Here is a 14,801-nt window from a genome sequence, read left to right on the forward strand (position 1 = left end):
ACAATGGCTTCATTCAAAGTTTTTAGAAAGGAGCCCGCTGGGCCAGGGGGACAATATATTAATGTGGTCCCAAGAAGAAAGTGCAGTGAAATAGTGAGGGGGAAGTCCAATGCTTCCCCATCCTTAATATCATGGTATTCTGCCTGCGTATAGGTCTAATTATCCCTAAATACTACCGCTACCCCGCCTCCTCTGCCTGCATTCCGGTCCATTCTGGCAATTTTATAGCCTGCAGGGATGGCCAGTGTAACAACACTAGGCGGCAAACTCATTGAGCCATGTCTCTGTTATAAATAAACAGGTCTAGCTGACTATCGAAGAATAGCTCAAAGATGTCCAGTGCATGCTTTACCAGGGACCGAGCGTTAATTAAAGCAGCCTGAATACGCCGGGAGTTCGGAGAGGCACACGGGACATGAATGGGGTGGGAAGTAACATCCAAGGTGTGGTTCTAATGGAAATGGCAAACCTGGCAAGTCCTTGTCATGCTGTTCAGGACCCTCCAATCTTGGCCACTCCTGCCTATGTGTTCCCCTATCGCCAAAAGTTCGGTACGACTCAGCCCCAAACGGGCCTTAGGTGGGTCTGGTGGACATTGGGCAGCATGGATGGCGCTGGCCGCTAACGCTAAGGTGTCATTCCTTCTGAGCAGCCAGGCAGCAAAGTAAGAGAAACCAGGATCTGTGGAGCCAAAAGGTTGATGTTCTGACTTTACGCTCTCCTTCTAATATCGTACATTATTCAGTGAAGAAAAGGGAATGGGAGTTGCAGCAAACAGACTTGGTGGCCAAGTGAATGAGAAGGCACTGACTGCTAACGCTTTGTGCTTCCACACTTTATAGCGAGTTGGGAGCATTAGATTTAAATAGGAGGCAAAGAATTCTAACCATGAAAGTACCAACCATAACCAAGGCTACTGGAATTACGTGGCAGCGTTGAGAAAATTATGCAACAAGAAAAGGCAAATTATGCAGCGTAATGCGGCACATTTTATCGTAGTATTACTTCTTCATTATTTTGACATTTTTAAGTTTTTCCTGCACAGCGCTCGTGAAATCTATTGTATTTAAAATAATTCTTAAAAGGGGATAACATCCAGCCCACTTGCTTTTCATTGGGTCCTGAGTAGGGTGACCAACTGGCATGGATGCAAATTCAGGACAGTGAGTGTAAAAATTCAGGACAGCAGGTCAAAATTCAGGACGAAAATTCAGGACAGCAGGTCAAAATTCAGGACAGAAATTTGGGACAAAATTTACGTTTTCATACACATCAGAGAAGGTCGTACAATAGTGTATAAGTAAGTAAATAGATAACCAACATAAATACATCTCAAAATAAGTTTATATTAAGTTGAGACAATCGTGCACCTCGACGTTTTGGTATGTGCACAGCTTTGAGCAACTGTGCAGCTCTTTATGTGGTATTTCGTATGATATTTTGTTTACAGTTTGGGGTTCCTTTGAAATGTTGTCCCACCCGCACTGCAGGGGATGCAGAGACCTTCAGCCTTCATTACACCCCTTCACCAAAGACCTCCCTCTGCACAGATTCCCTCACTATCCACCTCCCATGGTGCCCCTCATCGCTATATAGACCCTCGCTCATGTGTATGTCATTTATTTTACAGTGCTACTCCGCCCAATGTAGGGTGTTGAGCGCTTCAGCTCGCACACTTATTGTTCAGAGACAATGACTCATATAAGTATGTAAATCAATGTATAGGAAATGTTACTTAAGGCAAGGAGGGCTACAAGGTGTAGGAGTCACAAGGCATCCATACTGTTAGGTACTACATGCAGGGCCACTGGAATTATGCAGCAGGGAGGGCTGAATTATGCTGCAGGGTTGATTACATTATTTTTTCAAGAAAAGGGAATGTATGCAGCGTAATGCTGCAAATTTTGTCATAGTAACACCATATTATTTTCTCATTTGTGCACATTTTAACACTTTCTGGTCATAGGTTGAACCTCATTCGTACCCGCATAACACTAAAATATAGTAATATGCAAAGGAAGGTGACCAGTCAACCTTTACAAAGGGCCTTTGCAATACATCACTGCCCTTTTCGTTATTTTTTAACCATTTGAGGAAGCAACTGTTTTTAAATTAGAATCTTCAGATATATTCAGCTAATGATGGATTATGTGGCACATGTGACAAATCCATCCATCATGCGAAAACTGTTGAAGCCGCACAATTGCACAATTCCAGTGACCCCGAAATACAAACTGAGGATATAACACATAACATAGTGGTGGGGGTTGTCTTTACAATTATAATTCAAATAAATACTTTACTCTTCATGTTACACTTTGTGCCTTACAAGAGGTGCATTATGCCTCTATGCTTTTTTATGATGAGTCAAAACCGGAATTAGTGAAACATACATTTATCACCAGAGTTAAAGAGATATTTTTGTTATGGCCCAAAAATTGCAGTACTGCAAAGCACTCAGAAGTCTTTGCCTTTCATCCTGTCGGATATTTCAAAATGTAGCTTAGTTCTCCAGCACGGCTCTTCCACAAAAGCAGCATGCAGTGCCCTAGGCCTATGCAGAGGACGGCACGCCATGCGCTGTAACTACACAAGGGCCCATTGCAAGGGAGTAGCCAGAAAAATAAAATACCTACACTTTATATGGCACTGAATAAAGGAGAAAAGTGAGCTATACTGGTCTTTTATTTTGAAGTCTGTGAAAAGTGTTTCCCCTAATAAAAGTTTGCAAAAATAATGCAAAATTATGCTTTTTACAGCAGGAAAGAAACTTGGTCAAAAAGTGCATTTACCTATATTGACGTTTGTCTTTTATTCTTTCCGTCTTTAAATTTTCTTTCTTTCCTTATGTCCTTCTTTCTATCCACCTTTGTCATCTACTTTCTTCTTTACGTCCTCCATTTATTTTCTTTCTATCTTTCTGTCTGTGCATCCTTTCATTTAGTCTCAGTTTCTCTCTATTCTTTAAATTCATATTTCATTTTCTTTTCATATTTACATATTCCACATTAACATTCATTTGTGTTCCATTTTTCCATTTGATCATCCCCTTGTCCTTCCTTCCATTGTTAAATCTAAATCTTCCTCTTTCTTTCCAGCGTTCTTTCAGTATTTGCATTCTATTCTTCCTTCGCTTTCTCCCTCTATTTGCCTTGTGCTTTTTTTTATATACCATTATCATAATTTTCTTTCTGTCACCGCTTTTGGCTTCTTCGGCACCCCCTGCCCCCTCTCCCCCCACCTACCACACACTCATGCTGCGTTACAGTGATTATTCTAGCCTTATTTACTTGTTTTTTACTCTGCTCTGTGCTGATCTGCGAGTCACAGATCAAAGTAAGGGCCATGAAACACTTTTCTGACACCCTCCCCACACCCCCCCTCCAACCCCGTGCTTCCCTACACCTTTGGCCCATTGTCATTCTTTAGGTGGTAATCAGCCAGATCAGAATGACAATGGGCCCGTACAAAGACTGAGCGAGGTCGGGGAGGGGCTGCTGCTGCTGCCTCAGAGAAGTGTGAGCTGGCACATTTTGCTGTGGTCCCCAAAATTACGGACAAAAGGCGTCCGTCAAAGAAATGCTCACGGACAACGGACCCAAATAACGGGCAGTCCGTGAAATTTACGGACGGTTGGTCACCCTAGTCCTGAGCTTGCCACCTACTTTTCCTCCGTTTCTATGGGCTATAGCATATGGTTTCCTGTTGTTTCTTGTGTTTTCCTCCTGTGATTCTCTTATCGGTTTCCTGGCAATCAAGTACAGTTTCCATCCGCTTTTGAAGCAGAACTTTTTTGTATTCACCCTGTTGTACAGTTTGCCTTTAACAAGCACACTTGAAATGCTGCAGCTTGTGCTGTGCTTGTTTACTAATCTCTCCATGGTTGCATGCATTTCAAGTGTGCTTGTTGAACAAGCGGACCATTAACCTGACTGCCTAGACAAAGACTTAAAGAGCCCGCCGCCATTTTTCTACTAGGCGGGCCGCTTGTCATTCCGTACAGCTTCGCATGATGCATTGAGTCCGGGCGTTACAATATTAGACTATGCACTGAGGTGAGCAAACTAAAAATACTATATGACAGGGGCAGTGGGTGACATTTGAAAGTGGTGAGGCGCAAAGTGATTTGCATACTGCACCATAGCGAGCGAGCGAAGCGAGATAGCCCGAACTCCAAAAGAGGAGTTTGGGGGGAACCCCCCCCCCAAGAAAATTTTGAAAAAAAAGAAGAAAAATCGTGCATTTTCAAGCAAATTTGAGAAAGCAGGAGGTTAATAAAGACATTGTGAAAGTGCAGTTATTACATTAATAGATGGCATAACATGGGTAGCTGCTTATTCAGTATAACCACAGAGCTTCATACATTCCATCCTATTACGCTGAGGTGCTGAATTCAGACTATAAGACTTTCATGAAAATCTCAGCTCTAAGAGTAGAAGAAGTTGCACAGTAGTTGGGAAACAGCCTTCACAAAGCATTGGGAACCACGCCTTACCTTTACCAGCACATTCTTTGCAACGATAAAAAGTGTTTTCTTGAAATATATATTGGGGGGAAGAGACACCGAGAGCAGCAAACTAGGTGCTTGCCGGCCAAAGCAAAAGGGAGGCCTGGCCCTACCCCCACTCACATCTATTACATTGTATCCCGACTCCAGGTCCTAGAAGACTTGAGTGCTCTGGAGTCTGCAAAACTATGGCTTCATAAGGGTAGAGCTGTAGCAGTCCATAGTTGTGGATTCTCATCTGTCGATCAAAAGCCCAGAGACCCCCAAACATCTACTGAGCACCCCAACAAATACCACACTACATGTCTGGGTCGAGCTAAATCATAAACTAGCATAAACCACATATACCTTCCCTTATACACCCATCCATTTCAGCCAGTCCTTCACACCAGCATTTAGTCCTGGGCCCTTTGAGGCCTGGAGGAAGGGTGACTCTCTTATGGTGAGTGACCTATATAGTAATGGGAAATGTCAAGATGTGTAATAATTGCAAACAGAACTTTACCTTGCAGACACAGAAAGGTTCCACTATGCACAGCTTAGGGTATTGCCCTCAACTATCATGTACGCGGTCTCCAGAGACCTGACATCTGCAGAGAAATGTATTAGGCAAGCTAAAGACCAAAAGGGATTATCTCCAAACTATACCAGTTACTACTAGTAGAGACACTATCAAACTAATACCCATACACAAATAGATGGAATGCATTGTTAGGAGAGGCGCCTACAGAGCAACAATATTCACACCTAAGGTGGGACCAAACAAGGCACTCCACACTTTTCTGGCAAATAAACACATTTTAAATTACTGTAGGACTGGTATATACATCTGGCGAAACTCCACAAATAATACCCTAGTGCTAGTGTGCATCGCTGCGCTGGCGAGATTGTGATAACATAGGTGATCTACTTCATTGTCATGGCCTTGTCCCAAAAATATGGTTCTTTTGTGGGGAGGTACGAGCAGGAATACGCTCCAGGCATTAATCAATAGCATGCTCAACTATGGATGCTTAGGAGGTACTCTGAGGTAGGGAGTGTGTGCACCTCTAAATTGACATTTAAATAACTGCCCTCGTAAACTGTGCCCTCACTTCTCATGGTCAAGAACTAAACGCCCCTCTTCAGTGCCGGAATGGCCATTCCCCTACAATAGCCACGATCTCACCTCTCACAGAGAGCTGCACTCACACGCACAGTGCTATCGTGCACTCATCCCACAAACAGCGTGGACTCACCTGCTCAGAATATCCCTGCACTGACCTCCCGCAGGAACATGCTCCGTCCTCCTTCAGTGAGCGCGCACTCAGTGTTCCTGCAGGCTCCTCTCACACTAACCAGGTTTCCATTCTCAGAGTATGCTGCTATTACTGCCACAGGTCCAATAGATGTGTGGACAATTGTCCCTAGTCTCCCATAACTGACAGACATTCATTTGCATACTGGTTGAGTTGGGGCACCCTGAAGTGATTGTGGATCCCTGAAAGGTTGGGACCACATCTATGATTCAGGGGTCTGCGTCATGCCCATGGAAGTTGGGATCCCTCACTCTCATGGACACTGCTATTTTAATGATAGGCGTACCTCTACCCAGGTTTTCTAAGTTACTCCTTCTACCTGTCTTTCCTCCCTCCATTGTCTAGTATTCCTTTCTAAGTTTCTCTTTTCTTTATCACTCTCTTCGCCTCTTATGTATCCTACCTGCGCTTAACACCCTTCTCTCGCTGACATATTTATGCCACATTTCTCGTGTGTCCCCCACGGTCGTCCTTATCTATTTCCTCTACCCTCGTTCTCCAGTTCTGTTATTTTTTTCCTTCCTTCAATTCACTCCGTCCCTTTTTTTCGATTCCACCCTCTTCCAATCTTCTAATCTTTCCTCCACTCCTCTATAACCACGAGCCCTCCCCAAAGCCTACACTTTTCCCAAAATGTTGTACCACTGTTATGAGGGGAAGTTAGTTCCATGAAAAGTATCCCATTAACAATGCAGTAGCATAGAAAACATTACTATATGCAGATTTGTAAAGTACATTTAAGAGTGGATAAAAACACAGTGATTCGGGAATAAACCGAGGCCCATGAAAAACACGTGTATACACAGTGCAGCGTCATTCTATCTATTATTTAAAGAAACAACTACCTTTTACTATGTACCGCCGTGGGGCACATCAAAACAATGTCCACAATAACCATCCTCACTCAGCCTGCAGCAGACACAGTCGCCCGATTGCACCCTCAGATCGAGCGCGTGCCGCATGAAAAACTAAGATTTCAAATATAATCCTATACATCGCCGAGACACATGATTTACAATCTAATGCCAAGGCCGCTGGGAAGAAAACATGGATTTACAGTGTGCAGCTCAAGGTAATAAAAGCTTACGGCCGGGACACATGAAATGCATCGATATGAATGCAGCTCCACCTGGAAGATTACAAACACAGGTTTATGTAATCCAGTGGGGCGCATTAAAAAGCCATTTACGATGCAATCTTATTAGTCACACGGGTGCAACTGCAACTACTGGGATGCTATGCAGAGGCCATAAAACGGATAAACTCGTGAAGAGAAATATAGCGCTTACCTGCCCCTGGGAGCTAGCTGGGTGCATGTTCTGGGCTGGGCCAAGCCGATGGGTGGCGTGTTGAGCTTCCTGGGGTGCTCTCTGGGGTATCCTTGCGCCAGGCTGGTCTGGCCTGTGCGACGACTAGGTCACTTCCCCGAAAACTCTCGTACTTTCTCTGCAGTACACGGTCGTCTCTTAGTCTGCCGGCGTCGACTCGTCACGAGCTAAGCAGCGCATAAACGCACGCATCCCCCCCGGTGAAATGGCCAATCACTGCATGGCTTCACTGTGTGAAGCCATGCAGTGATTCAGTGATTGGCCATTAAGTTGTGGCTGAGGCAGTGTGTGCCACCCCCACGCGCGGCAGCCAATGATGGATGCTGCGCGGTGGACCAGCTAATCAGCGCCAGGATTGGCTAGAGGGGTACATTTGCTGCTTGCCCTGTCGCCCCTTGTAAACCCGGGCTATGGCAGGCTAAGAAGTAAGTTGAAGTACCCCTGGGTCCCGCTGGGGAACTTACAGTGCGCATGCTTGGGAAAGTTGGAATCCAAATTGCACTTGCGCACTACGGTCTGTCTGCTGCAGCCTGAGTGTACTGTCACTCAAGCTGCAGCAGGCCACCCCCGCTGCGCATTCCGAAATCGTCGGGTGTGTCCCGGCGGCTGACTTTACTTGTAATGTACACACTTCACTTGTACAAGTACAGAGTAATTTTATTGTAGCGGCCGCGATGCGGGTCCATTTGGCTGTAGGGGCTACGCCCATACGCCCCAATGGACGCACCGCGGCTGCTATATGATGAGCCCGCTGTACCCACAATGACTTCTGCTCATCGCCAGCCTCGCTAGGCCTGCTCCCATAGGCCCAGTCTCCTCCTCACTTGCAGCCCCCGGTGTTCACAGCATGAGTTAGTGTCCCCAATTGCCAGACACGTTAATGTCATTACATCCCTCTGATCGCCAGCCTCGCATAACCAGCTCCCGCAGACCCAGTCTCCTCATCTGTTCACCGGCGACCCCTGGCACTCACACTGCAACCAAGTGCCCCTACTGCCACACATGGGAGTGTGCTGCGAGGACTGCCAAGAATTATTCAGCACTGCTATGCTCCAGCATAACTCTCTTGGTCTGGTACAGAGAGCGGCTCTCGCAGATCTTAGACTGGCACTAAACAGGCTCTACACCAGAAAGAAACTGTGCCTTCTACTCACAAGTACTTGTCTACAGGTGCTATATATGGCCTTTGAATGGTAGACATTATTAAACAGACCATGTATGTGTATGTTTATTCTAGTTGTATTCGTATCCGAATTGTTTTTTACAATTACTCTTTTTTCAACGTGACGTTCTTTCATGGCACAGACTATCCAAGCGCATTAAAGCCACAGCCAACTGACACTATTTTCAAATCGGCTAAAGGCTGTTCAGCGCCATCTCGATAAAAAATGCTGCAGTAGTGAACAAAACACTCACAGTTCCTCGAAAAGTGCTTTCTGATGTAGTCTCACTCTGTTGCAATATAATCCATGGAAAGCCTTTAAAGCAGCACTCAGATAACAAACAGCACCACTACTACGTTTGCAATATATCGGCTCAAATAACGAGGATCTGGTCAAGTGGTGGTTACTAGATGTACAGTGCACTTAAATAAACAAATCCCCCCTTGCACAGCACACTTTACTCAAAAAATAAAAATAAAATTCCATAAGTGCTTTACATTTAACTATGTCTCTATCACAATATAGTTAATTAAAAACAACGAAAATATTAAAAGACATATTTCTTTCTAACACTTCACTATAGCCTTAAATATTCGTAATGAATGCAATTAAGAAAATTACACAATTTCAATTTTTAACATGCATGCGTGTCAATCCACATGAGTCCCAGGGAAAAAAATGCATAGTACTGCAAAAATATATCTTTCGATTAACATTAGCAGTTGAGGTTGCGATTAAAGACACGCCCTTCAAGACCTAGTCTCCGGCGACTTACGTTAACATATTTTAACACTATAGGACCATCCAGCCATTAACACAATCTTAAAAAGTGAGACCATGTACTTTTAGGAGATAATCTTTGATGTGCAAGCAACATTCTAAAACACTAGCTTTATTAACAAATTAAGTATTTTATTAAATACAATGATATGTATATATTTTGAATGCTTAAAAAACTATTAATACTTGTGGAAAAATAAATAAAAGCATTTTAGATATTTTTTTTAAAGCAATGAGATTTACTCAAAATTAAAACACTCACAACAGCCACGCACTGAAACGCATTCTACAGCATTACAATCATACCATAAAAGACATATTAAAAGGCTCTGACATTGCTATTTAACAAAATGGCTTGAAGACCTCCCCCTACTTACCATTTGATGGCTGCAACAACCTCTCTCCAGCCACCTTCATTGGCCACTGCTAGCCAAACATCAGTTACCATCCTTTCTGTGGACCAGGAACTAAACACGGATTAACCAAATGTAATCAGCGACCATCCGCTGCTCACAACGTGATGTTATTATTTCTTCTCCCTCACACTCGCACTGCATGCTGCTCCCTCCATAGCTCTTTTTTTTAAAGCACAAATAATCAAGACATGGAAAATGTAATATCCCCTCTTCTAATGATCTTAGCACTCTTTAACCTCATAATAAACTCTACCCCACTCCACTCTACCCCAATCTGGCACCTCCACTCTTTCAAAACTAACTTACTCAACTCTGTCCCAAAGTGCTCCAAAGCAAGCTACCACACGCCATTCTACCCACGCCAAGCCAGCTCACTCCAGTCTACCCCACTCAATCCCACCCTACCACAATCAAGCCCTTCCTAACCCACTCCACCACAAAACATTCTATCCGATCTACGACACTCAACTCTACCCCACTCTAATCTACAACAATCTACACCACTCCAATTTACCATACTCTAATACACTACAATCTATCCCAAGCTACTCTACTCAAATCTACTCACTCCAATATACACCTCTCTACCTCACTATATCCCACTCCCCTCTACCTCATCACACTCTACCCCACTAAACAACTCACTACTTCACTTGACTCTATCCCAATCTACTCCACTCGACTTTAATCCACTTCACGCCACTACAATCACCTCCATTCTACCCCACGCCACTCTACAACAATCTAACCCACACCAAACTACCACAATCTACCACACCCCACTAGACCCTATTCTATCACACCCTAATCTACACCAATCTAACTTTCTCCACCCCAACACAATCTACCCGACTCCATTCTACCACAATTTACACCAATCTAATCTACACCACTCTAGGCCCACTCCAATCTGCCCCACTCTACCCCACTCTAAGCAGCCCTACTCCAATATACATCTCTCTACCCCACTATATCCCACTCCCCTCTCGCCCACCTCACTCTACTCCAATATTGGATATTGGATATTGGATAGGTATTTATAGAGCGCTAACGTTCGCTCCCAAGGGAGCATCTGGAAAGGGGCGACCATTCGGTCCCCCCGAACGTATGGTGGAGTACCTCGATCCCCCCGGGAAGCCATCTTGGGCGGGAGGCGAGTCTCGGCTGGTATGCCCGAAGCGGCGTAGCCGGGGCGCGCCTTTTTCCCGCCCTAGAGTGGGCTGGCCTAGACACCAACGCGGCCGGCCACGCCCTCAGAGGCAGGCGGGGGCGGGTTCACGCCCACCCTGAAGACGGATAAAAGGAGCGGAAGCCAAGAAAGCATCCTCTTGTTCCTGTGCTCTGAAGCTGCACCTCCCCGCTGCACGTGAGCTCGAGACGGAACGAAGAGCCAATTTTGAGCGTTGTAATCTTTCTTTTTGTCTTACAGATATCCCGTCTGAGAATGCCCAAGAAAGTCGGAAAGCGGGTCGGTACCGAGCAGATGCTCCGCATGCTCATGAAGGAGATAGCCGATCTGAAGGAAAAGGTGGAGGCTAAGGACGGGCCGGGAGGAACGAAACGGCCTTTGCAGGGAGCAGTCCCCGGTGGAAAAAGCAAGAGGCCCAGAAGGGGAGCACTTGGGGGAGACACCCCGGTTCCCGATACCCCACGTGAGGAGCCAATCCCGGTGCCGAAAGAGGGGAACCCAATTCCTGTGGTGGTCACCCCCGTGAACAGGGAGGATATGCCCCCCGAGTTGGCGGCACAATTGGCAGAGTGGTTGGGAAAAGATAGCGAGGGCGCCACGGCTGATGACGCCCGGGCAGTAATGAGGCAATTGCGGGAATCTAGGGAGGCTGCGAAGGCAATATCTTCTGTTCCCCCACAGGTTCCGGCTACGGGGAGTTCAGCAGGCCCAAGTTCGGCGACAAGCACGGGGTCTACTTCAGGTAAGCGGCCATTGCCGATTGCGGGGGAGGGGTCTGTGCCTTCTCGAAAGGAAAAGATTGCCCAGCATGTCCCGCTAGAAATTAAGGAATTGATTTGGGCGGATAAGTATATAAACATGTTTTCATTGCTTACCGACCATTACGAGATAGAGCATGTAAAGAGTCAAAAGGAGCTCATGCATCCGAGTGTTTGGCGCGCGAAAATGGCCGCCTTTAAGGTCGACGAGACCATTGGTACTTGGGGCAGAGCGTGGGGCATTTTTACATCCATCATGGGTGAGCGTAGGCCCGAGTTGCTGACCGAGTTACCCATTTATCAGTCGCGTATTATGGAGTATTCTGTGGCATATGGGGGCAATCAGTGGTTCTGCTATGACAATCTGTTTAGAAAAGCTAAAGAACACAACCCATTGTTGTCTTGGGATTGTTACGACTCCGTGTCATGGCAAAAAATGGAGAGTACAGGAATGTTGAAGGTACCATTGGTAGGGAGTAATGGGGGGGAATCTTCCCGCCAAAACTCTGGGACACCCTTTCGGACGGGTGCAGGTAACGAGTACCACTCAAAGCCGAGTGGCAACACAGGTAAAAGGGGGATCTGTTGGAATTTTAACAGAGGGAAATGTACGAGGCCCCAGGGGTCATGCAAATTCAGACACGAGTGTGGAGGGTGTGGGCAGTCATCCCATCCTGAGTCCATGTGCAGAGCCAAAACGGGTGATAACGGTGGTAAGGGGGGCGCCAAACAGGTCTAATACAGTCCGAGGGGCGCCTTTACCTACCCCGATTGATACCATGGCAATGATTCCTTGGCTCAGCGAATACCCGGATCATGCTTCCGCTGGGGTGTTACGGAACGGGTTTTCATATGGTTTCCGCATCCCAGTGGGGGATTTTCAGGGGGTACCAAACTGTAAGAATCAAATGTCGGTCTTACATCACACGGCGGTGGTGCAGGTAAAGATTGGGAAAGAGGTGACTCGAGGTCGTGTCGCCGGTCCATTCGATTTGCCACTGGTTGCTAACTTTGTGTGTTCTCCTCTAGGGGTGGTCCCCAAGAAGGACCCGGGTGAGTTTCGGCTGATACATAATTTGTCAGCCCCACGTGGTCTTTCCGTAAATGACGCGATAGACCCGGAAGTATGTTCGGTGCGGTACGCATCTTTCGATGAGGCCGTGGCCATGTTGAATCGCCTGGGGCCCGGGACGCTGATGGCCAAATCGGACATCGAGTCAGCGTTCCGGTTGCTCCCGGTACACCCAGACGATCAGCGTCTACTTGGTTTTCAGTTTCAGGGTCGCTATTACATGGATAGATGTATGCCAATGGGATGCTCGATTTCATGTTCCTATTTCGAGAAATTCAGTTGTTTTCTGCAGTGGGTATTCACGAGGAAGACAGGTTTTCAACATGTTATGCACTATCTCGATGACTTTCTGTTTTTGGGGGCAGCCGGGGATTCTGAGTGTGGACAGGCTTTACATGAATTTTGTGTCCTAATGAATCAATTCGGTGTGCCTTTGGCGCCAGGTAAGACTGTGGGTCCCTCGACCTTGATCGAGTTTCTGGGGATCGAGCTCGACTCGGTGGAAGGTTGTTTTCGATTACCCAAGGAAAAAGTGTTAAAATTCAGGTTATCCCTTGAGACATGTATTCATGCAACGAAAGTAAACCTGCATCAATTGCAACAGGTGGTGGGTCAGTTGAATTTTGCCTTAAGAGTAGTGCCGATGGCGCGCCCTTTTTCCCGCTCGATTGCACAATCCATGGTCGGCTTGAAGGAAGGACATCATCGCACGAGACTCTCGGCAGAGGTTCGCCAGGACATGCGCATTTGGATTGCATTCCTGGCGGATTTCAATGGTCGAATTGTCTGGAACAAACCAGCGGTGTCTTCCGAGGAGTTGGGGCTTTGGACAGACTCGGCGGGGAGTGTGGGTTTTGGCGCCATATTGGGTACACAATGGTCGGCTCAAAAATGGCCGTCATGGTGGCATGAGTGCGGGTTGACGAGTAACATTGCTTTTCTCGAACTGTTCCCTATTCTGGTGGCTTTGAAAACATGGCCAGAAGGATTTAGGGATCACTCTGTGGTGTTCTGGTCTGACAACATGACCGTGGTTGAGTGTATCAATAGTCAGGCAGCACGATGCAAATTGATTCTGAGACTGCTTAAGGAAATTGTGTTGTTGTGCATGCAACTGAATGTACTGTTTAGGGCGCGACACGTGCCGGGGGTGATGAACCAAGCGGCTGATGCGCTTTCTCGTTTCCGTATGCAGGCCTTCTGGGGTTTTCTGCCCACAGCGGACCCGGTGGCGGCACCCTTTCCCGAAGCTCTCTGGTCTCTCGGTGCCCCGAACTACAAAACCTCGTGGGAGAGAGTTTAGCACCCAGGACGAGGAAGGCATATGAAGGGGCGTTCCGTTCCTATTGGGCCTTTTTTGGGTACTGACGGGGGGGAGCTTTGGGGTCAGGAAGAGTTTGTAGTAAAATTCCTGCTCTCTTTACATCAGGCAGGCAAGTCAGTAGCGACGGCCCAAAGGCATCGGGCCGCCATTTCCTTTATGGCAAGGGCTCATGGGATCCAGGACCCGACAGCGTCTTTCGTGGTGCAGAAAGCGCTACGTGGGTGGCAACGCCTTGAGGGTCGCAGAGTAGACGATAGGCACCCGATAGGTCTGGATAGGTTGGCCCTGTTATTGTCCGTGCTACCGGTAACATGTTCATCCCAGTACGAAGCAGTGTTGTTCCGAGCCGCATTTGCATTAGCATTCCATGGGGCTATGCGGGTAAGCGAATTAGTGGCAAAGAACAAGCAGGATACGATGGGGGGACTGTGCCGGGAACACATTCAGGTCAGGGAGGAGACAATGACGGTCTCGTTTGTCAGGTCCAAATCCGATCAGGGTGCAATCGGGGACTGCGTAATCATACAGAGGATCCCCGGGTCTTCCATGTGCCCTGTTGTGTGCGTAGAGGAATATTTAGCGCAGAGGGTGGCAGCATGGGGGGGACCTTGTTAAGACACGCTGACGCCACCCCACTGACGAGGCTTCAGTTTCAGCGGGTGCTTGCGATGTCAATTTCGGCCGCGGGCTTGAACCCCGGCGACTTTGGGACCCATTCCTTTCGGATAGGGGCTGCTACGGAGGCTACTGCCAGGGGTCTGAATGTTGAACAGGTAAAACGTGTGGGGCGTTGGTCCTCGAACTGTTATAAGAGGTATGTGCGGTTGCACATGTTGTGAAGCTGTAATGATGTACTCACGCTTCTTGTTTTTGTTTGATTTTCAGTTACGCAAGCCTACGAGGCGGGGCGGACTGTGCAGTCGACCCGACACCGGGGGGCCAGCGGTCAGACATTACCGGCTGTGA

General features: G+C 46.9%; 1 protein-coding gene across 2 annotated transcripts in view; it reads right to left on the reverse strand.

The window, feature by feature from the left end:
* RBKS (ribokinase) overlaps positions 1 to 14,801 on the reverse strand; it is a 572,657-nt gene that overhangs the window by 515,664 nt on the left and 42,192 nt on the right. The window contains exon 2 of one of the 2 annotated variants that reach the window (XM_086949486.1): positions 9,454 to 9,543. The exons of the other annotated variant lie outside the window; for it this stretch is intronic. Coding sequence (XP_086805612.1) covers positions 9,454 to 9,543 — 90 coding nt within the window. The remainder of the gene's footprint in view (positions 1 to 9,453; positions 9,544 to 14,801) is intronic. 2 annotated transcript variants of the gene reach the window in all.

Source organism: Lissotriton vulgaris, unplaced genomic scaffold, assembly GCF_964263255.1.
Source record: "Lissotriton vulgaris unplaced genomic scaffold, aLisVul1.2 SCAFFOLD_1000, whole genome shotgun sequence".
NCBI classification, from domain to species: domain Eukaryota; kingdom Metazoa; phylum Chordata; class Amphibia; order Caudata; family Salamandridae; genus Lissotriton; species Lissotriton vulgaris.